The sequence below is a fragment of the Nipponia nippon genome, unplaced genomic scaffold, assembly GCF_047370975.1.
Source record: "Nipponia nippon isolate SJK-2023a ecotype South Korea unplaced genomic scaffold, ASM4737097v1 scaffold_27, whole genome shotgun sequence".
NCBI lineage: Eukaryota > Metazoa > Chordata > Aves > Pelecaniformes > Threskiornithidae > Nipponia > Nipponia nippon.
In genome coordinates, this window is record NW_028262344.1 from 3,509,033 (window position 1) to 3,533,633 (window position 24,601).

General features: G+C 58.7%; 1 protein-coding gene across 1 annotated transcript; it reads right to left on the reverse strand.

Moving 5' to 3' along the window:
• Positions 1–3,823: 3,823 nt before the first annotated feature.
• On the reverse strand, positions 3,824–23,089 carry SFRP1 (secreted frizzled related protein 1). The gene is made up of 3 exons (XM_009468897.2): positions 22,492–23,089; positions 15,985–16,062; positions 3,824–6,011 (listed from the first exon to the last, which is right to left on the reverse strand). Exons 1-3 carry the CDS (start codon positions 23,024–23,026, stop codon positions 5,689–5,691), a joined length of 936 nt encoding a protein of 311 aa, XP_009467172.2. The 5' UTR covers positions 23,027–23,089; the 3' UTR covers positions 3,824–5,688.
• Positions 23,090–24,601: the final 1,512 nt, after the last annotated feature.

A 24,601-nucleotide genomic window follows, 5' to 3' on the forward strand; every position in this document is an offset into this window, starting at 1 on the left:
AGAGCGGAGCTCTGCCAAGCACGTAACAGCCCCTCCGCCCCCTCTATTCCCGACACCCACCGGTGCATTTGTGCGGACGGGACGTGTTAGGGGCAGCAGGGCTGTTCCCCACGCCCATGCGAACCCATTCCCCCTTCTCCTGTCGATCTGCTCCCACACCTTGGTCCTGCTTGGCAGTGCCTCCCTTTCTGGTGCAGTGCCCGGGAGCCAAGTACTTTCCCAAAAAGTAAAGCAAAATGGCAAGCCCCAAAGCGTTCAGGAACAGAGCTGTCCTCCACTCGCTACCCAGGCTGCCCGCGCTGTTTCAGGAAGGCAGCCTTCGGGCGAGGATGTGCAGCTCCCTCTTACCAAAGCTGTGCGTGGCACGGACCCTTGGAAAGAGGGGGAACCCCCCTCCCCTCAACCCGCTGGCGGCAGCCCGCAGCCCCCGTCCCTGCTCAGCAGCCCCCGTCCCTCCCTGCCATCTCACCCAGGTGCCTTCCGCCCTCCTCGGCCGCTCCGCTGCAATCACCCAGCGCGCCAGGTGCAGCCAGGCAAGCAAAGCCACCACAACCCCACCGCGCCACGATCCCGTCCTCCGCACAGCCGCGCCGCAGCGACAGCAACGCGCCGAAAGCCGGCATGCGCCATTCTCTCCACGCGGCAACACAGTTCTTCACTGTGGGGCTTGTTCCCAGCCTGCGCAACCCGCCCTGTGCGGCTCTCGCTTCCCCCAGACCTCTTCTGAGGCCTGATGAGCAGCAGGCTGCACCCCAAGACAAAGTCTGCCGGTCTGGGCTCCCGCAGCAAGGATGGATCGCTGGGGAGCTTGAGGCTCGGGCCATGAAAAGCATCTTCCCTGCCGCGTGTCCTGACAGTTACAGCTGTACGGCCATACCAGCCTACGGCAGGGTGCTGTTTTGGGCTCGGGACCGCAGGAGGCTCTGGCTGCACCACTTGTCTGCAGGCAGGGAGGGTACCCACAGGCACTGACCATCACCGCTGGGTCTAAGGACTCTTGTGAACTCAGTAACCACCAGACTTTGCCGCAGCATCTTATTATTGAAAAGCTATGGCAGTCTTCCTTCAATAAGCTGAAACGGAGTGAAGCCCCAATACTTTTCACTGGCATGAAGTCAGAGAGAACAGGGCAATAACGAGAAAGGCTGAACGGCCAGAGGTTTCCTTGTGGAAATCGTATTATATGGAAAAGCCAACTGAGCTGAATGCAAGAGCAGAACACGCCAAAAAAGCTCACACCGGGATCTCCCTGAAGATCTCGCCACAAATGACACCGGGCCGTGCCCAGAGCATCGCTGCGGCGAGCGGGCAGCGGGCGCAGCGCTGGGGGACCACCGCCAGCCTCCCGGGGTGCCACCCCGGCACACCCCAAGCCACTCGCCCTGCAGCAACCCTCGAAAGCCCGATGCAGGTTAGAAAACAACATCTCTTTTATGAAAAGGGGGAGTGGGGGACTCACGCTGTAACTGATTCATTCAGCAATTTTAGTTAAGTGAATGTTGATACATGGAAGAAAAAGCATTAAAAAAAACAGAACCGATATTAGACTAGAAAATAAATGTAGGTATAACATCAACAACAACTGCTAAAATAATGTAACGTGAACACACTGCTGAAATTCGTTGGTTAAAAAACAAGAGCACTGAATATTTTCACAGTGTCTGAGCTTTTATGCACATCAGAGAAGTGGAAGCTCAGATTCTGCAGACTCAAGCCGGTCCCTGCGGGCTGAATTAAACCCGCGGGTGCTCCGGTGCCCTCGGGGGTGCAGGCTAAGGCCCGCTGCAGCCACGGCGCGGGCTGGAGGGGTCCCGGGCGGCAGCCGCGGCCGGGCAGACATCTGTCGCTCTCGCGTACCAACAGCTATTAACTAATTAACGTTTCCTCAAGGAGACAGAGGTGTATTCTGGGGAGCGTGAACCTTGCTGGCAATTTCTTTTAAAGCCTCTTCTCTTGGAAATGGATCCGCTTCTGCTTTGCCAGTGCGGCCGTCACCTGAACGTGCCGCGGGCGCCCGGGCCTCTGCAGGGGAGCGTTCAGCAGGGCCGGGCCATGCACGCTGCAAACACCAGCCCGTTTTCCTCCAAACTCATCGGCGTGCACAGGGGCTCCTGGGGCCGGCGCCGGTGTTTCCGTACCCCTCTCCTACTGACTCCACGTCCCCCTTCCCATGAGGTGGGGTTTCCACAGCATCACCCACCAAACCTTCTCATTGCAACCCAGCTCCCCCTGAAGTGACGGGACAGGGAGAAAGCTCCTATTTCCAGACATTTAGCACGTGCTTCCACACCAGATTTTCTAGAGTAAGAGCTGCGTTAGCCTTCATTGTATCTGTCAGCCTTTAGAAGGTGTAAGAATATTCACAGAAATAAAAAAATCACGCCAGCTACAGTGATGAAAAGCCTCGTGCTGCCCAGAGAAGGCTGTTCTCTACAGCGCTGATTTTCACCGGTCTTTTACATTTTCTCTTTCTCAAAACTTCCAAACAGAAACACAGTCCCCTCTCATCTGCCACACTTTTCTAAATTAACTGTCTAAAATAACATTAAAACAAAATGTAGAGATACCTTAACTGCTTGCAGCATGATGTTACATCAAACACTTTTCTTTTAGTGCTGTTATTTTTATCAAAAGCCTCCACGTACCAAGGGAGCACGAGGGAAGCGGAGTGACGACGGGTCAGCCTGCCCGCCGGATCCCGCAGGAACGGCCGGCAGATCCCAGAGCGGTTTGGCAAGAGAACGGTAAAATTACTTTCCAGGTACATGGAAACATCCAGAATGTCTGAAATACGACGTCCCGACCTGCTCGGCAGCTCTGATCGGCTTTTCACGGACAAACACAGGGTCAGAGGGGTGTGGGAAGTAACCGATAGAGCAACTAGTAGCATGCAATTGTATTATGCTTTAAGTAGGTAATTGCAGTGACAATTTGTTCTTCCCACCGGTAGCTCCGAGGTGTGGGGTTTCTTCAGCCCCGGGACGCCGTCTGAAGGATTGCACGGTCCTCGCACGACGTCTGCCAGGCGTCCCGGTCCAGGGCCGTCGCGGCTCGCGTCCCCGTGCTGCGCGCTGGCCCGCGGCTCCCCGGCAGGCTGGCTGGGCCAGCTCCGCCAGACAACGTGCAGAACGGTTACAGAGAGCAAAACACATCACGCGTGGGCACTCTTGCTACTAGTTTTTCTGAACTACTTGTGTAAAAAAAAAGCGCCAGCGGGATGAACAAACTCACATACATGACTTCACGCTCCGTACTGGAGCAGAGGCGAACAGGCCACGGCCCTGCTCGCTTCACCTGCCTCTGCATCCAGGCTTTCAGGCTCGAGATCCACTGGGGGCTTTCCGAGCAGCGAAGGCTGCCAAGGGCTGAAAGTGGCTCTAAGCACATGTGAACTGGTTTGCTCTTTGCTTTGATGCTTCCTGCTGAAACAGGTACACTAAAATAGTAAATCGAGAGCCCGTTGATTTACACAGCAGGTTTGTAGAGGTGGCCAACAGGACACCCACCAGCAGCCTAGGCGACAGCATGAAAACCCCAGCCCAATTAAATGCTTTGTTAATTAAACGTTAAGCATCTCTCGCGCGCGCAAAACCAATTCCTCTTCTGCGCCGCTGCCCGGCTGTGGAAGGAAAGCGGGTGGGGGTGGAGGGTCCCGGCCCCGGTCCCCACGGGGCTCCGCCGGGCGCCGCTGCTGTCGGTGCTCCAAGATAAGCGGCCTTTCAGCTCAACGTGTCCCGACTCCGGGCCACGACCTGTTTCTGACAAGGCTGGATCTGTCAGCCTTCCCCATCGTTTCACCTCATCAATCTCTGATGTTAAAGCCTATGGTTTATTTATTTCTTTAATTCACTGATAAAGCACGTTATCTACAATGATTAATTTTGCATCAAGGAAACAACACTACTACAAATGGTGGTCTAAGACAACCTAGTGGGACTTTCTACAGAGTTCCCGTCCTAAATCCATCTCTCTGTTAGCTGTGAAACATCATTCCTCAGTGCACTTGGCTTCTTCACGGAATTCTTCTACAATCAAGTCCGCGGCTCTGTCCCCACGTGGGGAATAAACAGCACTCCCGAGCTAAAGGAATAATTAATTTACCAGCTTTGAGCGGGGTTGGTTTAAACCTCAAAAATGAGGATTTGTTATTTCACTTAACTGCAATACAACAGGATTATCTCAGATCGCAAGATACTCATTCCCTCAGAGTCGTCGTGATTGATGAGAACACTGGGAAGCGGGATAGTATAATTAATGGGGAGCAATACAGGTCTATGGAAAAGAGAACTTGTCCAATTAACGGAATAATGAATTTCAGCTTGGTCGATAAACGTAATCATTTGGATGCAATATTCTTTGTCTTTCATAAACTATTTGACCTCACGCTAACATGACATTTTGATTAAGGAAAAAAACAACCCAGAATGATACAAAGCCAAGTTGTCACACATCAAACAGACAAAAACCTCGAAACTGATAGGTCCCACAGCGACTGCAAAGAGGGAAAGACGGAGACGATGCATTTCCCGCGGCGCTCCATAGGGACCAGTTCTCGGCCTTCTGCAATCTGGTATTTTGCCAGCAGCCTGAAGAAACTATAAAAATATCACTGGTAAAGTTAGGGAGTGACACAAGCTGGAGGAGCCGGCCGTGAGCTCTCCCCCAACGGGGAGTCCCAGGCTGCTGGGCTGGCCAGCCAACGGGATGCATTTGCATGTGGCTAAAATTGAATTCCACGTCTGGGCGCAAGCAGCGCCGGCCCCGCGTGCGCGGGAACTCGCTGACGGGGGAGGCGTGAGGGCGGGGGGACGCTCAGCTGAAGGCCGCTGCGGCCGAGGGTCTGCGCGAGGCCACAGGCATGGCTGGAAGCAGCCACTGGCCCCGCGGCCGCGGTGGGGCTGCGCACCATCGGAGCGGGCAGGCCCGCGAGGGACTCGGAGGCTGGAGGAGGAGCGGCACGGCGCCGGGCTCAAGGGGCTCAGCCAGCTCGGCAGAGGCCGGGGCAGGCGTCCCGGTGACACGTTACAAGAGCTGCGGGTAAGGGAGGGCTCCCTGACCCAGCCGATCAAGGTATCACAAGGACCCCAGAGTTAAGGCTTAAACTAAGCAGGTTTAGACTACAATGGGATTTTTTTTTACAGAGGGCAATTAGCTACTAGGAGGTTTTATCAGAGGTTGTAATGGGTTCTCCACTACTCGTTTATTAACTTTTATCGCGAGGATGGGATGCTTTTCTAATTGGCCGGCTCTGGTTCAAACAGGAATTAATTTAGGGCAATCCTGCAGCCGTGAAGATGGGAGTAACATGGTCACAAGGGTCCTTTCTGCAATCGTGTAATCTCTTGACATAACTTCACACCCCTCCGCTTGCCCTCTTTACTTGATAGCTGCTGTTTAAATGAATGTACATAACTGTACAGCAATAGGTCTTTGGATATTGCAGATGTGAATCGCGTGTGACCTCAGCGACCGTTTGGCGCACACGCGTCACACTTGCACGCCCGGGCGATCAGGAAAATGCCGGCAGCGGGGAGGTGGGAGGGCTGGGGTCGGCAAGGGAAGCTCCGAGGAGCAGGAGAGAGGAGCAGGAGGGCTCGGCTCCAGCATCCCCGCTGCAGCGGAGCGAGACCGAGCTGCCGTGCCGGGCTGTGCGAGGTCCAGGCGGCGGCTCTCCTGCCGCCCACCGCATCACTTGAAGACGGACGGAAACGTCGGGCAGTCGGGAGACTTCATCTTCTTCATGAACTTCTTGAATTCTTTGTTCTTCTTGTCCCACTTGTAGATGGCCGTCAGCAGGTACTGGGTCTTCACCTGGCGGCCCATGATGAGGAAGTAGTGGCCGAGGTTGTCCAGCTGATGGCAGGGGCAGTCAGCCCCGTTCTTCAGGAACAGGACCAGCTTCTTCAGGTTCTTCTTCCGGATAGGCCCCAGCTTCAGCGCCTTCCTCTTCCGCGGGACGATCACCTTGTCCCCGTTCTCCTTCTTCACTTCTTTTATGGTCATCTTAAGAGCTGAAAAACAAGCCGGAGAGAGGGGAAAAAACAAAACGACTCCTGAGCAGCCTTCGCTGGCACAAAGCCTTTGCTAAGCAAGGCTGGGGGCGAGGGGGCACGGGTGCCCCCGCCCCAGGACAGCGGCAGCGCCCTGCCCAGCCGCAGACGCCCAGCGACCCGCTCCGCACCGCTCCCACGTCCCCCTGCGCCCCTCTGACACCGCCCCGGCGACGGCTTGGCCCAGCGACCGCGACATGAAAACCCTGGCGCCCGAAGCAGAGCCATCCCCGTGCCTGGGAGAGCATCAAGGTAAAACACTGACATCTCTCTTGCCCTTCCTCCCAGCACAGCACGCCAGGCGCTTTTTATTTGCGAGGGAGCCTTGTTCAGCCCGCCATACGCTCTTTGCTAGCAAAACATTAGCTGAGTAAACAAGGTGATTTCCCTGCTCTAGGCGCATGGAGAGACTCTTGAAAGGGCCGCTTAAAAGGTCAGCTTGGCTTCTCAAGCATTCGTTTGCAGTCACTCCCGGCCCTCGGGTGCCTGTGAAACAAGTTTCCAAGCACTGAACATCTCCATGTTCAAGCAGCGAAGCGCCCTGGCAAACGGCCATGCCCACGGGACCGGCATGCAGGAGGCTGCGGCACGCCTGCACCTTCCCCAGGAGAAGGTAGGGGAGTTAATCCGATACAACTTCCACGGAAAATATTTTCCCCTTTGGGTTCAGCATTTTCCCCGAGTTAATCGCAACGCAAAAAAAAAAAAAAATTAATGTTCCTTTGCCACAACCATGAAGAGGAATTTAGTATACATGGGAAAAATGATGAAAATGTGTTGTACATTAAAGTATCACTTCTGTGCCATTTGGCTCTGCCTCATTTTTGGGGAAAAGCACATATGGCCAAAAATTACTAACATATTTCCATCATTTGGGAGTTTACTTCAGAGCTGCAGATAAATAGTGCTCGGATAGGTGATTAATTGTCTGCTGTCCCTTCTCATTTGACTCCCAGAGTGCGTGCAGCAGACGGCAGGCAGAAGCCTCTGGCTCTGGCAGGGAGATGGGTCCCCGCAGCATCGTTCCTTGAAATCCTGCTCTGCTGGAACTTGTAGCAACGAACGCAGGTTGCTTTCTGGACGGCAGCTCTGCCCACCGTTCCAGGCCCGAACGGCAGCAGGACAGCGCGATGACAATCCCAAGAAGGCAGCAGAGTCTCTGTATTACCCTCACGCTCCCAGCCACTGCGCTGGCAGCAGGAGTAATGGTATTTATCTGCCCGTGTGCCAAAAACGCCTGCTGTGTTTGCCAAGAGCCCTGTCATGTTATACTGTTACTGTACAAGAAAGTAATCCAGGACTGGAAACCTAAGTGAAATTTTCATTCCATCTGTTTTCCAAATTCAGGATGTTTAAGGAGCTAAAGAGACTCAAGCTTTAAGGAGCTAAAGACGCTGAACCAGATCAATTTGCAACAAATCTGGAAAATGAAGCAAGTAGTTTTCGGGCAGCTCTAAGCTCCATGACATTATTGGGCAGCAGCATCCCTCAACGTGAACCTCAATTGCTTTATCCGTTCTGACTTTGAACTCTTGCACTAAGCACGGTGGTTGCCAGTGCAGGAGGAATGGTATAATACCAGTAATAAGAGACTTTTTCAAAACGGCTTGTTTGCAAATTGCTTTCCTGTGATCGCTGCAAGTTCAGACCCTTGTTGCTAGAGGAAGAAAATAATCTGGCAGCTCGTGGAGGTGCTGTTCTACTCCAAGTATCACAGTCTATGGAAGACAAAAAGGGTCTGGTAATCCTGTGCCGTGGGAGCCCACGGCTGCTCCCTTCCCTGCATGGCAGCAGTTATCTGTTCGCAAGCCGGCGATGCAGGTTCGGGGAGCACGGGAGCTACCCAGGTGAGCCATAAATCCAGACGTGAGCTAAAAACTCATCCAAACCTCACTTGTGCAAAGCAGCGCACAGAGCCAAGGTCAGATAACGCCAAGGAGGACCGACGCGGAGGCTGAGCAGGGGTGCAAACAGTTCGGGTAGGACTCTGCTCCTCCCAGCAACGATGCCCTTCTTGTCATCAGCAGAGGGAGTTGGCAGTGCTGCCCAGGTGAAATGCAGCCTGGCTCAAGGACTACCAAGTTTCAGCTGCCTTGCTGTGGACTAAGCAGTCACACGAGCCAAAAAAAAAAACCCAAAAAAGGCATTATAATCACTGCTCGGTTTTTACCCCTCTGCCAGTGACCTGGCTCCCCAGCCCCCCCTTGCTCCCTGCTTGGGCCGCGTTCCTTACGCTCAGACCCGCTTTCCAGGCGAGACTCCCGGGCACAAAAGGCACGTTTCACACAGCGCTGGCATTTTCCACGCACATCAGAAAAGCGGTGCCTGAGGGCACGTTCCTTCCCGGCTGCACACCCAGCTCTGAGCACACACCACCACGCAGCAGGAGGCAGCCCCTGGGCTTGTGGCTTTCCCAAAACATAAAGGATTTGGCAGGGGGGACCATTGTGTGACTCGCCGCTGCTGCAGCTCGCCTGGCATCCCCCCGACCCCGGGAACACCTCCGCCCCAGAAGCGGGGGAAAGGCTTGAGCGGGACGGATTGAGTCTTGGCTCCAGGATCCAACCGAGCTGCCAAAGCAAACAGCTTCCTCCCTGGGAGCCCTGGCCTTTCCACTCCCCCTGTGCCACACCAAATCCGTCTCAGCGCCGAGCAGGAGAAAAGCCGAAATTGCCTCCGAGACCCCAGGATGCGCTTGCTCGCACAGACTAAATCGTCAGCTGTCGCTGCCAGGAGGGAGCTGACCCCAGGCAGGGGACCTGGAGGGTTTCTCATCGCGCGCAAGCGTGCGCAGCCCTCCCAGGCCAGCAGCTGCAGCCTGCCTGCACCATGGCCACAGGACTGCTCCTGCATCGGCTGCAGCATCCACCCACACCAGCCCGCATGCTGCAGCAGCTCTGCGTCGCTGCAGAGGAAGCACGCCAGCCACAAGCCCGTCTTCCCCTTTGCTCTCGTGTGATACACGCACGCTGCAGCACAACCTCTTATCAAACCTGTGCTCCCTCACTAAACTGCAATCACATCTCCTCACCTAACACACTCAACACCTTCCACTTTCACCCCAGCTCCTGTTCATGGAAGGGTCCAGCATGTTCCTGAAGATGCTGGCTGAGGCACTCACATTGAAAGGCCCTCACTCCCTCCACTGCGAGCACCCATAGACAGATGGCAGCCTCGGAGGCTGCAGAGAGACCATGAACTTCCCTGGAATGGGAGCACCGATGGGACCAGGAGCCGACTCTCGGCCACGCCGCGAGAGAGGTGATGGCAGAGGAGCCCCGCTCTCTGCCCTCCTGGCAGCGCTGGTGGCCGGCTGCAGCCAGGACCACCCATAAAACCAGGAAAGCCCTTTCCAGCCAGGCATTGTCTCAGCTCTGCTTGCGACACTGCCAGCGCTGCCAAGACGCAGTGCCAGATCCGGCGCAGCATGGTGCCAGGACCGCAGCCCCTGGACGCCAGGGCGGGAGGTGAGCAGCGTCCCCAGGGATGCTGCACACCCCTCTGGGACATCCATGCCCACAGGGATGGGGACAGGGACGACCCTCTCCGCCATGTGGGACTGGTCAAGCGGGAGGCACTCCCCTCCGGCAGCAAGCGTGCCCCGGGGCCGTGCAGCTGATGGCGTTCAGGGCAGAGGGGGACTCCTGCACGGCACAGGGAGAGGTTTTACTTTCGTGCCATACGTGGTCCCAAAACATCCTCCCTGTGAGCACTGCCGGTACGTCTGCTCGCGGGCGAGTCGTGGCAGGAGACCTCTAGCGCAAGCCAGCGTCCGGCCGCCCACTTCAAAGGCTCTTCCCAGAAAACAGAGAAGTGAAAGTATTACTCAGGCTGGGAGGGAAAAAACCAAAACACAACAAAGGCAGATTTCAGGATTTAACTTGGGACTCAACAGCTCTCAGCCACGTTGTGTTTACAACAGCAGAAATCCTCCCGGGGCGCTAAACCCACACTTGCCCTTGCTCAGCCCCAGCGTCAATAAGCTGATGTCAGCCCGGGCACGAGCCACTCACCAGCGCTCTGCCACGGCCAAGAGAGCTGGTGCCGAAAGCCCAGCACAGGCACGGACCCTCTCACCAGATCCTGCCCGCTGCCACAGCGAGCTGCCAGCACGAGCATTAGACGTAGCTGCACTGCCCTTGCAAAAGGCTCCTGCAAAGAGCCTGCAAGCCAGCAGCTAGGACCAGCTTTCCCCCAGCATCCTTGCTCCTGACGCAACACCACGGCATCAACCAGCCCTTCCTTCTCCCAAGGTGTCAGCCAGCAGGACCATGCCACCAGCAACCATCGGAGTCGGGAAGAGAAGGCCAGCATGGGCAGCCTCATCCCCTCCCAGGTCCTCCTCTCCTGCGGCCCCAAGCCGCCTCACGCTTCCCTCTGGATTGCTCCGACTCCAGGATGCCCAGGGAGGGCACGCGAGAGGGACAGCAGTGGCTCTGGATGTGCAGCTGCCCCATCACCAGCCACAGCTCCCATTAGCAGAGGGTCAGACCCCAGCCCGGGATGGTGCAGCCCCGTTAGACCAAGCCACGAATTTGGCCCCAGCTATAAATGGCTCGTATCAGATGGTAGCAGAGCTCTGCTGTCTGTAATGCAGAGAGAGTAGGGAGTGCTGGAGATATTAAAATGTCATTTTTTATTTCTACTAATATGAAACGGGGTATATGAAAGTGTTTGCTCACTTGGAGTGAAATTACTCTTGGCAGCAGCAGCTCCAAGAGCAGCAAAGGCCCCACAGAGCTGGTTGGGGTCCAGCCTGACAAAGCGCAACTCACGTTTCATCACCTGAAACAATTCTTATCGATGTCCCTACAGCTCCAGCTTCCCAGTCCCACCCCCAGCGTGGGGAAAGAGGAAACCCAGTCTCCCAGGCAAACTGGGAGCACCACATTAGTGCTGCCTGAGAGCAAAGCACCCTCCTGCCCCGACACCAGCACCAGGGCTCGGGCACGCTCTCCGAGGACTGCGCTGTACCAGGGCAGCCACAGGCTGAGCCCCCGCACCCTGCTCACCGTCCACCACCACGCACCCACCGTGCCCGTGCCCCACAGGCACCTCCAACCCCTCTTTTTCAGCACGCAGGAGCCCGGGACCGGGACGCTGTCTCTGCTCTTCTCCTGCCTGCACGGGCAGGGGCCCCACTCCAGCACCTCAGAGGCAGGGAAGGGAGCGTGAGAGAAAGGAAAGCTCTGCTATTCCTTCAGCCTCATTGCTCCTTCTTTTAGAAATCACTCAGAAGGAGGAAACCTGCCAGAAGACACATTAGGACTGTAACAGGAGAAGGCTGCAGGCAAGGAGCTGTCAGTCACGGGAAAAAATAAACAGCATGTATTGATTGTACTGCAGTCTCCAGCACAGTGAGAGCCCGTTCAGCAGGTCCCCCCAGACCCCAGAGAAAGGGCAGAAACAATAAATAAAATCACCAAGAGAAACAGAGAGAGGAATGAACTCCAGGGCCAGCCCAGCCTGCACGAGGAGGGAGAAACAAACCCTGGCTGAGCCCAGGGAGGCTGGGGGGTGGCTGTGGGGGCACAGGAGGGCAATCTCACACTTCTTCATGCAGCCATCGCTGCCCCCAGCTCACCGGAGCTGCACCAAAACCTAAACTGCCGTTAGCCCCCCAACATACCTGGCCCGGCCCCTGGAGCTGCTCTGTGCCCCAGGCGAGGGTCCCTGCACCACTCGCTGACACCTCTGCGCTCCCGCAGCCCCGCTCTGAGCCACGGGCGATGTTTCTGCTGCCTGCTCCCAGCCTTGGCACCCAGGCAGGCAGATGTGGAACAGCACTCACACACAGCCAGAGATGCAACGGGACCTTGCTGATACCGCAGGGAGCGCCGACTGCTGCTATGGCAAGTAACTGGGCAGCAAACCAGGTGCAAGGCTGGGAGCTGCATGCAGAGACGCTGAGTCAAAAATGCTCCCCCTTTCCTGGAGGCACTTGGCTGGTGCTTCCAAGGAGAGAGCTAGGGTGGAAAAGAGGAGTCAGCTCCTGCATGCTGCTGAAATAAAGAAAGGAGAAGCTAATCTCCAAGTGTCTCTGGCAGTGCTGGCCCAGGTCCCCTCCGCCTACAGGCAGGGCAGCCACAGCAGCAGGCAGATAGCACCGAGCGCTTTGCCGGGGGTACAGGAGCATGCACATCACTCCCACTGCACGGCTATCACCCCAGCCAGAGCTGCATGGACAGCGAGACATGCTGCCGTCCCAGAGCCATCCTGCTCTGGGAGGAGAGAGCTCAAACCAGCACCCAGGAGCCCACATTCACTGCTGCTCAAACGAACGCAAACCCGGAGTCCCGCTGGCCCATGAGGCTGGCGGTCTCCTGGCACCCCTCCGAGCCACAGCAGCTTGTCCAAGGCCCTCTCCTGGCCCAGGGGAGAAAGGTCCCTTTTCTTTACAGTCTTCCCGTGTTCACAGCTGGATGCAGCTCTCTTCCTTCTCCGTCCTCCAGACCGACATCGCTCCCAGGGCTGTTACACAGCCACCCTGGCACGGCCGCACGTCAGTGGTGGGCAAAGTGCTCCTCGCGTCTCGTCTGTAATGAGCCACTGGGGCGTAAGCGAAACCCGCAGTAACGTTACTGCGGGAATCCGTGCAGGACCCACCAACAGCTGCCCCATGCAGCGCACATTAGTTTAAACATTTATTGTACGTGTCTGGCTTTGATGAGGATCTGTAACCTGTCAGCTGCCAGTGTTTACCTTGGCGGATGTGCATGAGAAATCCCACTCTGAAGGGCTGGGAGTTTATTTTAGTGCCAGATAAACAGCTCTCCTTGAGAAGTCGCCGCATGACAGTAACCCCCCAAGACTAAACAAAGATCCGAGGGCCACGCGCTGTGCTTTGAGAAAACTTCCTGAAGGCGATGCCTCCTCCGTGGCTCCTCTCCACGGCTGGCCATCCCCAGGAGCACCCTGCGCTGCCCTCCCTTGCAGAGCACGGCTAAGGCCTGCCTCCCATCCCTTCCCTTGCTCCGGCTCCCCAGCTGGCTACCGACCGGGCACATCTGGAGGCAGCGCTACGTGCACCCAGGGCCCTCCTGGATGGGGAGGAAAAACACAATGACAGAAGGAAGAAAACACCAAATGCAGCTGCATGAAACCTACACCACCGACAACCCATGCAAGGGAGCTTCCCACGGCGACTGAGGCTGGTGACGGGGAGGAGCAGGGGAACAAAAGTATATCCGAGACATGAGCAGCTTTCCAGTGTGCAGACAGAGCGATGGTCCACACGCAGCAGACACCAGCTGCGTCATGCTCAGCTGCCTTTGGACTTTTCTACAGTAGGGAGGTCACCTCATTTTCAAATGAACCACCTCTTTCTGAGACAAAAAGAGAAAGCAGGAGTGGGAGGGAGGAGGACTGGGAGCAACCTCAGCATCAGCAAGAGCTCTGCCATGTTTAAAAAATAAAGTTACATGTTGGAGTTGTGGTGATTCACAGAACAAAGAATGATCCCAAATTCCTTGCAATGGTCAGAAAAGCATCAGACTCTGCTTTGGCAGAGAAAACAAATGACTTTACACAAAGCTGGAGAAACACGGTGATCTGGGCGAGCCAGGTGGGCGCGCCGGCGTCGCTGTGATACCTGACATTATGACTAATGGGACCCCGAGGGCTCACACCAGACGGTTCAAATCTAGCCACGTTCGCCTGCCTGAGCTGCTGTCACCTGGACGTGGGCACAGGGCACTCGGTGACACCAGCGAGCTCCCCGACACAGCAGGGAGCGGAGCTCCTCCCGGTGAGCCGAGCCTGCAGAGCTGGCTCCCGTTTCTCTCCCGCCGTGCTGGGACCCAGCTGGCCTGGGAACAGGGACCCATCCCCACCACCCCGAACCACAGCAGGAGGAAGGCTTCTGTGGAAACCTTCGCAGCCATTTTGGATTGATTGGGGGTAGGCACGGGGGCTGAGGTCTCCTCTACTTGCTGCTCCTCTGCTGCTCGCAGTGCACGGTAACACTATATCTGGCCACTCGCCGCAGCCCTACCCAGGGAGCCGCCTGCCAAGAAATATTTCCATCCTCTGGACGCTGTCACCACAAAATTTCCCAATAACCAACTTACTCTGTGGGCAAGTCAATGTCTCAAGCCGCTCCACCGAGGCCGTGAATACTTCTGGTTTGGCCTCTGCTCCCCGTTGTGTAACTGTCCCAGAGCACGGGGAGGATATTTAGCAGCAGAAGCTGCTGACAAGCATGCGGTTAAACTCATATTTCCCTTCCCAGCACTTGCCCACCAGCGGGATGCCACCTCGGTTTGCTCCTCACATGCCTCCGGGGAGGCGACAGGTATCGCAGCGACCCACCGACAACGGAGCCGCCGCTGCCAGCCTGCCAGCACCCCTCGCTCCTCCTCCGGGACAGAGGTCCCCAAGCCCAGAGCCCCCGGATCGGGGTGCTGCCTCTGCGTCACCGCAAACCCAGGCACGCAGCCCCGGCCCAAACCGGGTGCGCCAGTCCCAGAGGCCACTTGCTCCCTCGCCGCCACTGGGATAGCTCCCTCCCGTTTCTCCCCACAGGTGCAGTGGGGCAGGGGCAGCTCCTATTCATCTCTCACTCGTGCCTGCCCAGGGCAGAGCTCAGTGTGCCCCGGCTCACCCACCTCCGAGCGCTCAGCCCCGCAGTCAGGCGAGCAGCACATCCCGGTCCCCAGCCAGGCTGCCGCGCCAAATTCATGCGTCCGTTACCCGACCCAGCTCAAAGTACGCGCATTCCCAGGAAACTATTACATGGGTGTTCCTCTTGATGCTTTTCCCTGTTAGGAAAAGTCTGTGCTGAACTTAGGACTTCTGGCATACCAAATCTGCAGGAGAGTTGAGAATTCATTTCCAGCAGAAAGGGTAATACGCCAACACGCAGAGCAGGTTTGCGTTTGCACAGCGCACTCTGGCACAGGGCACATTCAAGTGCTAATCCCCAAGGAATGCACACCTTGTTCAATATGCCTTTAATAACCTTCCGGGAAAGTTACATACACCAGCAAGGATGTCAAAACTAGTTAATTCTGGGTTTGATCTGAGAAAGCTAATATTTTTCCCTGCGATACCTTTTTTTTAAATGAAGTTCTGTTTACCTATGATTGCCTGACTCACTTACTCAGTCATAATATATTTAGGACATAGCTTTCAAGTAGCTCTGCATTTTTTAAGCTCACTGCTTGGCCCTAGCTAGACAAGGGCTGGCTTTGGGTTTTTACACCTAGACTTGACAAGAGCAGCATAACTCTGCTAAAAAGAAACGCAGTGGTACAAGCAGTCTGGGGGAAGGAGGAAGCTGGCTTGCCCCTTCATGACTGCAAGCAGAATAAGGGTCCATCCTATCCATCATTCCTGCAAGCACACAAGAGCACGGGAACACCAGGGTTAAGTTACGAACCCCACCGAGTTCACCAAAGAACAGGCACTGCCACTTCTGCCCCATCCCCAGGCTCCAGACCAACGCCACCTGGTTCTCTGCTTGCAGCTGGGGCTGACAGCAGCAGTGGGGCCTCGAAGCCTGCGGCATCGCTGCTTCAGCGGGTGATCCCGCACTTCGGGGCCTCGTCCCGCAGGGCGTTTCACCAGGCAGGGCAGGAGAGACGCTCAGCACCGCAGCTGGGGCGATGCAGGAGCACAGGCACTGTCGCCAGGACCCTGCTGTCCCGGACCCTGCTGTCCCGGACCCCGGGTGCACTCAGCTGCAGGATCTGGACATGTCCAGTCCCATCCAGCCCCCACGCCGGCCTCTGCACGCCGACACTGACATCTAGAGGCACGCTCGCCTTGCCTCAAGGAAGGACCGCGGCTGCCCGCAGGCGACGTGGCCACACTGGCCACACCGCTCTCAGGGCGGGCAGGGAAATGCAGTGGTCCAGGATCTGGCCCACACAGGAGCCGCGCTGCCCTGTGTCTCCCAGGGAAGCCTCCCCGTGCCCCCAGCGCTCCTCCTTACCAAACTCGCTGGCACATAGGTGCTCCACGATGGCCTCTGACTTCATCTCGTTGTCGCAAGGGGGACACACAGTCGTTCCTGGCAAGAGGAGAGAAGAGGTGGTGAGGAGCCAGCTCAAGAAGCACCGCAGAGCCGGGCTGCCCGTGCCTCAAGGGGGGCATGCACCCTGCCATGGGGTCCCAGGTCCCAGCCCCACGGGATGACACCTTGCTGGGGGCCAGGAGCCATCCACCAGCTGACAGGGCAGTGCCAGCCGTGGGCAGCCTCCTGCCAGCCCTGCTCCAGCTCTACCAGCAGCCCCAAGGCCAGGCACGGGCAGGGGCAGGCAGCTGCCAAGAGCGGGAGGACAGTGCTGGCAAGGAGAGAGTTTTTCAGGGCCAGGCACTCAGCTGAGGGGAGCCACTCGCCACAGGGCATGGCCCACAGCCCACTGACGTTCCCTCCCCACGGCGTGCCAAGGCGGGCACGCAGTGCCCAAACCCAGCACGGCAGGAGGATGGTGCCCAGGGACGGCTCACACACCGAGGGGCTGCCCTGGCCAGGAGCCACCCCGGAGCCAGGCAGGGGGGCTTCAGGACTGGCATGGCCCAGCTCAGCGCAGTTTCCCCCTCGGTGCCAGGGACCACCCCACAGGCTGCCCAGGCATCGCACGGCAAGCTCCTTGCCTCCCTTGCTGCCCCAGAGCGGCACTTGCTGGTGACGGACCCGCACACCTCTCAGGTGCACCACCCTCCTCCCAAAGCCCCTCCGGCATGACCCCGAGAGTGGACGTCTTCTCTTTTTTGTTTTTGACCCAGCTACACCCTGCAGGCCTGCGGGGCAGCCTTGCGGCTCCAGCAAAGAGAGCCGGCTCTGCTTGCCAGCCGCTGGCGGTGGCCGACAGCCTCCCCTTGGGAAATGCCAGCTCAGGACATTTCATCAGGATCCATCCTGAGAGGAAAGCTCGCTTCACCCAGAGAATAAAAATCTGTTTCCAGGTTCCCGTCTCCAGCCGGAGCAGAGACCACCCAGCAGCACAGACGCAGATTTGTGCTACTGGCGGATGAATTTATGGAGCTGGGAGATGCTGCTTCTGTTCCTGGTCCAGCAGAACGGAGGGCTCTTTCCCACACAAGGGAGTTATTCTCAGGGACGGCGCTGCAGCGAAACATCTGCCGGTCCCTGCGTGCAGATGGAGCGCTCGCCCCCTTCCAGCTCTCACCCAGGCTGGCAAAACCTGCAGCATTGCTGGACAGAAAAAATAGAGGTCTCCCAGCAAGAGGGGAGCAGAGCCAGAACGGCTGGCGAGGGAGGCAGGGCCACGACCCGTGCCGACCACAGTCGAGTCTCCTCAGTCACAGATGCCCCATGGGGTTTCAGGCGAGACATTTGTTTTCTGTGGCTTGTTCTTCCCCTCTCGCCCCCCCAAATGCGTTCTGTGCCAAATGCTAATTCCTGAGGTCATGCACCATGTCTTTATTAATCACACATGGAGAGCAACTGGCCTTCCAATTGCCCCAATGTGCAAGTCACAAGGCAACCTTCGCAGCACCCAACAGCCGACCTAGCAGTCCCACTCCTGGGACCTCGGACCTGGAGAGCCGCCCATTGCCTGGGGAAATTACTCTTCCAAAATCCTCACGTGCAATTGCCGCTTTTACCATCTTAACTTAGAGCGACGCAGGCAGAAGCCAGCCTTTGGGGACATGATGACGTCCCCAACACTTTATTTTTAAAATCAGCAGTCAGAATATTTCCATCCAGGCTGCACATTTAATGAGCTCAGGATGAGGGAAAGGGGATGCTGGCAGGAGGGTGACAGCCCCGGCGGCCTGTCTCTGCTGCAGGGCCAAGAGTTAGTTACTGCACTGGGGACCACCCCCAGGAACGGGAGGGGGTACCCGCCGTGCATTAGCCCATCTCCACACAGTCCGGGGTGCAAAGCACTTGGATGCCTCAGCAGCCAAAGCACATGCTAGGAGACTGGCCGAACCTACACGGACCAGACAAACAACGTGAAAGCCACCTCTGCATCCACCCTATGAGCTTTCCAGGCAACTGAAGGAAAAAAAACAAACCCAAAATGGAAAATCAGACTCATTGTTCCCTGGTGAAAACACAGGCTTTGTTTTAGCTGTGCTACAGCAGCCCCTGGGAAGGCTCTGGCACACCCAGGATGGCAGGGACCCCTGCGTGGCAGGGACCCCCACCTCGCTACAGCGAAGGCCCGGAGCCAGCGGCCATCGTGCACGGGCCGGAGCCGCGGCAGCCGCGCCGGGCAGTCCCTTCTGTGGGGCCGCGCATCCGCCCCGCTTCCCACCAGCAACGCAGCGCACGTCTGCCAGCCGCGCCGCAAGCGCGTCCTGCCAACGCTCCTCTCGCCACAGAGAAGACGCTTTCCTGCGGCTCTGCTGACACCCCGCGCAGGGCGAGCGCTGCCGGCCGTCCAACGCAGCGCGAGCAGCAGCCTTGCCCGCGCACGCATCCCACTGCCATGCTGCCGCGTCCCTGCGCCAGGACCAAGCCCGTGGCATGTCACCCCGTGCCGGGAGGGCCCCCATGGCCTGGCAAGTGGCAGCGGGCACCTGGTGCTCACCCCGGCTGCGCGCTGGGTGGCTCCACGTGCGGAAACCATCCACCAGCCCTGCCTCCAGCAGCCCCATCGCAGCATGGATGTGCCTGCAGGGCTACCAGGGGATGCTGTCCCGTGCCGAGGAGAAGGGAAACACTCCTCTCCCCATGGGACATCCCATCACACCAAGGTCAGGAACACAAATGCCAAGGGCCCGACCAGCTCCCACACAGGTCTGCACCCCAGGAAAATTGCTGTTTCATGGAGCCACAGCTATCCTGAAACTGCCTGCCCTCACACCCCTCCCAGGGCACCATGCCCAACGTCTTCCAGCCCGCAGCGCTGCCCAGGACCTCACCTTCCCCTTCCCACCCAATCCCAGGCTGAAGGAGCCAACAAGAAGCCCAGCCACAATTCGGGTCCCCCCGCCTCAGGCGGTCCCCGCCACAGCGGCCCAGAGGCAGCCGTGCCGGCACACGCCCGGCCAGACTGCACCCCGCGGCACCGGGCACAGCCGCCTGCCTCCCAGCCTACTGCCGTTCGGCTAGGACCCGTCTTCTGCAGTTGACAGCTCTGCTCCAAGCACAACCTTAGCCTGCTTCCAGCTCGCTTTTTCCCTGCTGACCATTTTCTAATGCCTGGCTTTAGAGGCAGCTTACTCCAGGGGCAGGAGAAGGAATGTGTAATGCTATATTAATCTGCAACTCCCCTGATGCATTCTGTGGGCCTGCAGGCTTTACCGCCTCGTGCTTAAGGAGAAAGGAATTCAGCAGGTCAGCTCTTTGAGAGGCAGAAACAAATTCCAATTTCGAGGTGTTAATGGGGAAAAATACTGAAAGGGCTCGTTCTTATTAGTGCCCAGAGAAAAGGGGGGACGCTGCTGGGTTCTGACCCGCTTTGAATCAACAGGAAACACACCCCAGTGCCCGAGACCGACGCGCCTCTGGGAGCCGGCGCTCACGGGGGACGCACACAAACCGCAGACGGGGTCTCCCACGGCGGAGCCGCAGGCGGAGGGAAGGACCCGGCACACGCAGGGACGAGGGCTGAGCCGCAGCGGCACAAGCGCGCTCACCCGCGGGCAGCCCTCGTCTGCACGAGGTGGCAGCGCCAGCGGACAAAGCGCTGGGCGCCTCGCCGGGCCCGGCCCCTGCCATCCCTGCAGGCCACGCGCGGGTCTTCTGCAGAGTGCGGGAGCACCAGTGCAGGAGACCCGGCTGCGTTGCATTACATTACAGCAGCGGTCGCAATTACCTTTAAGTTCGCTCTGCTCGCTCTAAGCTTTTTGGGGCAAGAGCGTCCCAGCACACAGCGTATGCGGCACACGGAGCCTCACCAACCGAAGGTTACTCCTAGGAGGACACACGCCAGATCCCTCTGCCGCAAACCAGCGTGAACGCCATGAAAGCTGGCACACCTAGGGGCAGCAGGTCCAACCCAGCAGATTACTGGGGGGCCTGGCTTTCTCACCTTGAAGAAGCGTTTTCTAGCAAAATTGCTCGTCCCCTCACAGAGCAGCACCCCAGGCAGTGCAATGGGCACAGGGGGCTTGGCCTGACACCTCCGGAGCTGCTGGGGCTCAGCAACAGCACGTGCAAGGGTTTCTCTTGAAACGCTTTCAAGCGGCCAGCAGATGTGAAGATGCCTGCTTACACTTTTCCACTGCATGCTGAAGAGAGTTCACATTTGCACGACAATGTTAGACTCACTTTCTGTAAGCATCCTTGTGAACAAATTGCTCATTTAAAAGTGCTTGGGACATAAGTTTGGCGAAGCCATTTAGCAGGCAGTGGTTTATCTGAGTGGCTGCAATACCTCCTTGCAATACTCACCGAGCTGCGATTTACAGTTCGCTCAAAGAACAAGTTAATACAACCTAAAGCTTGTGCAGAATGAGGCCTCTCTGGCAGGCCAAACAGGACCAGCAACAGATCCACAAAGGACTCAAACCTGAGCTGATGTAATTCCTTCTAATAAAGTCACTTTAGCGATGCCTGTGAATGACAGCATGGTGCCCAAACACTGTGCCGATGGGCACGTGAGCAGCACCAAAAGAAAGCAGTAGTGTCCCACTCCAATGCTGCTGTCAAGACAGGTCTGAAAGGGGATCAGAAAGTTAGCTGTTAAACCACAGAAGGGAAAACTTCGCAGACGCTGCTCTCCTCGAAGACTGTTCCCGGGTCTTGGGTCACTAATGTCTCTTAAAATGAATGACTTGCAAACAGCTCAAACTCCGTTTCAGACCTGGAAAGGGGCAGCTCTACAGCAAGCAGCTCAGACCCAGCTGCCCCAGGAGCACGCTTGGCTGCAAGTCCCCGGGGAATAAATGCAACCTTTGTACCCACGATACAGGACATGACTGCGGTCTTGACCAAGGGTCTAGGTTCACACAGGACAGATGATTTTAGAGCCCTCCTGGAAAACAAAGAGCTTCCTCCAGCAATCACATCAGTAAGCGCAAGCCACAGCAAGGAAGCCAGCGTGGCTGTGCTGCCGTCGGCGCTGCACAGGGAGAGGCTGGGTCCCCGGGAGCGAGAGCAGCCAGACCTCACCCCCCGGCACGGGTACACGCTTCGCACTGAGACGTGACAGAGTCTGCCGCTGCCAAGACACGACAGAGTTGCCCTGCGCAGCTCTGGCGGGTGTCGAGCTTGGGCGTCCCTCCTTGCTTGCCCCCGGGCAGGCTGCCTGCAGCGACTGCCCCGTCCCGCTCAAGCCATGGCGCTCCGCTCCCTTCTGTGTGCTCCTGGGGACACCCCCAGGGCATCACCCCTCTGCTGCAGGATGCAATCCCTTCCCGCCCCGTAACTGAAGGGCTCCCTGAAGCATGAGTCCCGCTGGGCTGAGCGGGATAACGCTGCAGAGTCCCCGGGAGGCTGGGAGAGGCACTCAGCCGAGCAGGACGTAACAGCCTTTGTCTGTAAAGGTAACTGCATGCGAGCAGCCGCTGCAAAGGGCGACCTTCCCTCCAGATGAGCTCCAGACACCACACAGCAGCCACGGGAATCGCTCAGCCCCAGGCGCGGCTCCCCCGTCGCTGAGCTCCTCCCGAGCGCTGCACTATCCCCTCATGAAATCGGGAGCACCCATCCCTTCCAATGAAGCTCCGGACGCAGGAAAGCATTGCGCTCTCTTATAGCCCTCTGCCTTCTCCCTCTACAAATATCCCTCCTGCCAGCCTTTCAAAGCGCTCCGATGCAGAATGCCGAAGCGACCCCAGGCTATTTCTTTATTTCAAAAGTTTTCAGCACAAGCCAGACTCATTGCAACTCGCACAAACATGCCAGTCCGGCACCAAGCAGACCTGCTGCACGTAATGGAACCGAACAAGAACCCCGTCCACTTTCCCCAGGCATTTCTTGATCCGTCTCTTGCCCCCTCGCCAGCACACAGCCCCGCCTGAGACGGCAGGGCTGGATTTCCACCGCACGCGTAGCCACCAGCTGCCCGGGCTCTCGCCCCAGGACTGCTCGGGCAGCGAGGTACTCCGCCAGGACTGCTGTCACCATTTACTCCAGTCAGGCAGCGCTTTCTGCCGTGGGGGACCACGTGCCCTACTGCTGCCAAGAACGGCCCCCCGGGAGTCGGGCTGGGGAGAGAAACTGCTGCCAGGGCAGCGCAGCACCTGGAGGACGGAGGGTCGGAGTCCGGCCCCGGTGCCCGCGCGGGGATCAGAGCAGCCATGCGCCCGCCGTGCCCCGGCACCGTCTGCTCCTGGGCTCAGCTCCAGGACAGAGGTGAGGAACTGGCAGGGTGTCCCGCCTTCCCCAGGACAGGAGCGCTCGCAGAGCGCTCAGAGGCTGGAAGAGGACTGCTGCCGAGAAGCAGAGTTCCGGCAGCCTCCTCCTGCCGCAAGACCCCCTTGAGTCCCACACAGGCCCTCCTGGGCTAACGCCTGCTCCGTCGGCTCAGAGAAAAGCACCCGGAGCAGGGCCGTGGCGCTGGTCACGCCTTACCTTTGGGCCTGGAGACCTCGGTGGCGTTGGGAGCCGTCATGGCAATGCAGACATCATCCTGGGGAAACTGGTCACACTTGAGCATCTCGGGCCAGAAGAAGCCAAAGAACTGCATGACGGGCTCGCAGGAGTCGCGCACGGCCTCGCAGAGCCAGCGGCAGGGGTAGACCGGCCGGTCCAGGCAGACGGGGGCAAAGAGGGAGCAGAGGAAGACCTGGGTGCCCATGTGGCAGTTCTTGTTGAGCAGCGGCACCCAGCTGCTCGCCTGGTGCTTCACCTCGGCCATGGTCTCGTGGTCCAGCAGGTTGGGCAGCACCATCTTGTCGTAGCCCACGCTGTGACAGAGCCGCAGGTCGGCGGGGATGGCCACGCACTGGTGGGGCTTGGCGTAGAAGCGCCCGCCCGGGTAAGGGCCCAGGTCGGACTGGTAGCTCACGTAGTCGTACTCGCTGGCCCCGCCGCACGCCAGCAGCCCGGCGGCCACCGACACCAGCGCCCGCAGGGCGGCCCCGCGGGGCCCCCGCACGCTGCCCATCGCCCCGACGGCGCCGCCCGCTGCCGGCGGCCGCCACCGGGGACCCTCCCCGCGCCCCCACCGACGGCGCCCGCTGCCGGCCCCCCCCCCCTCCGGACGCCCGGTGCCGCCCCGAGCCGCTCCCGCCGCCGCTCCCGCCGCCGCCCCGGCCCCGGCCCCGGTCTGGCCCCGCCGCGCCGCGCCGCGGGTTTGTGAGCCCCCGGCAGCCAATCAGGGCGCCGCCGCCCGCCGCGCGCTCGCCCGCCGGTGTCAATCAGCTGCTCCGGGAGCCAATCGCGCTCCGCCCCGGCCCTCCCCGCCCCGCCCCGCCCGGGCGGGCCCCGACGGCGCCGCGCCCCCGCCGCCGGCTGCCGGCTCCGCGCCCCGGGGCGGCCCGCGGCGGCTCCCCGGGCTCCGGGACAGTGCCCGGCGCGGCCCCCAGGCCGCCGCATCGCCTGCAGCGCGGGCTGCGGGCGGGAGGGGGGCCGCGGAGCCCCGGCCCGACGGGGCGCCCGAAGCGGGGGCTCGGGGGCACCGGGAGACCCCCGGGCTTGGGCGGGTGAGGGCACCCCGAGGCCGGCGGGGCCGTGCCGGGGAGCCCGCCGCTGCCGGGCACCCCGGTCGCCGGAGCCAGGGCAGCTCTGGGAGGCCTTGGCGCTCCTGAGCGCCTCTTCCAAGGTTGCAGATGTTTCCGAGAACCTGGACTGGACCGTGCAGAGCTCATTTCCCTGTGGACAAATTCCAACAAAAACTATGGTATTTGCAAAAAAAAAAAAAAAAACCCACCACTAAACCAGGAGAGAGAAAGAGTTGGTCTGTTTCTTAAAGAGGTATCACACCTGGGAAACCTGGCTGCGGTCCTGCCAGGGAAGCAGAAGCCGTGCAACAGCAGCAGCCCCTGTTCCCCCAGCAGCAGTGCCAGTTCCTCACCACCCCTTGCAAGAAAAGGGCATGGGTAAAGCAGACCAGCAGCGCTGCCTGCCGCGGGGCCGGAGCTCCCTGGAGGGACTGCTCCCGGCAGCCTCTCGGAGCAGGAGCTAGGCCACCGCAAGCCCGACAGTTTGCAGCCGCAGCCACGCATCCCGCTCGGAGACAAGCGGGAGATGCTTGGCATGGCACGGCTGCGCTCCCAAGGGCCTGCAAAGACTTGCTGCCCTCCAAAGCCAGGAGCTGGCCGTGTCGAGGAAGGTGGCTGTGAACCTCCCTGGGGGCCAGGGCAAGCGTGCCGTCCTACGGCCGCTCTGCGGGCAGGAGCTTTCTCGGTCCCCACGTGCACAAGATCTGGCCATCAAGCAGCTCTGCCCCCCACGTGCCCACGCGGCCACATCCGAGGGACCTCTCCGGAGCTCCCTTCCCAGGACTTACAAAGCTCCTGTGCTGCCTTTTGCTTAAACAGCTTGTGCTGTTTAATACAGGAACCACACCTCATTGAGAGGTAAATGGAAGAGGCTCTGCAGCCTGGAAGCGTGAAAGAGCCACTTTCACCTGAGGGCCGACAGAAGAGAGAAGCCAGTTAGCACCACTAATGAAGTGGAGAATTCAGCAGTAAACAAGAGAAATCTTTGCCGTAAGGTGCCAGGAGCTGAATGAAAGAGG

What these genes read in the sequence shown, in the direction of transcription:
- SFRP1 (XM_009468897.2), bottom strand. Translation starts at nt 23,026, where the DNA reads ATGGGCAGCGTGCGGGGGCCCCGCGGGGCCGCCCTGCGGGCGCTGGTG. An exon ending in CGAGGTCTCCAGGCCCAAAG is followed by an intron (nt 16,063 to 22,491) that starts GTAAGGCGTGAC and finishes TCCTCTTGCCAG; the next exon opens with GAACGACTGTGTGTCCCCCT. An exon ending in CCTATGTGCCAGCGAGTTTG is followed by an intron (nt 6,012 to 15,984) that starts GTAAGGAGGAGC and finishes CTTGTTTTTCAG; the next exon opens with CTCTTAAGATGACCATAAAA.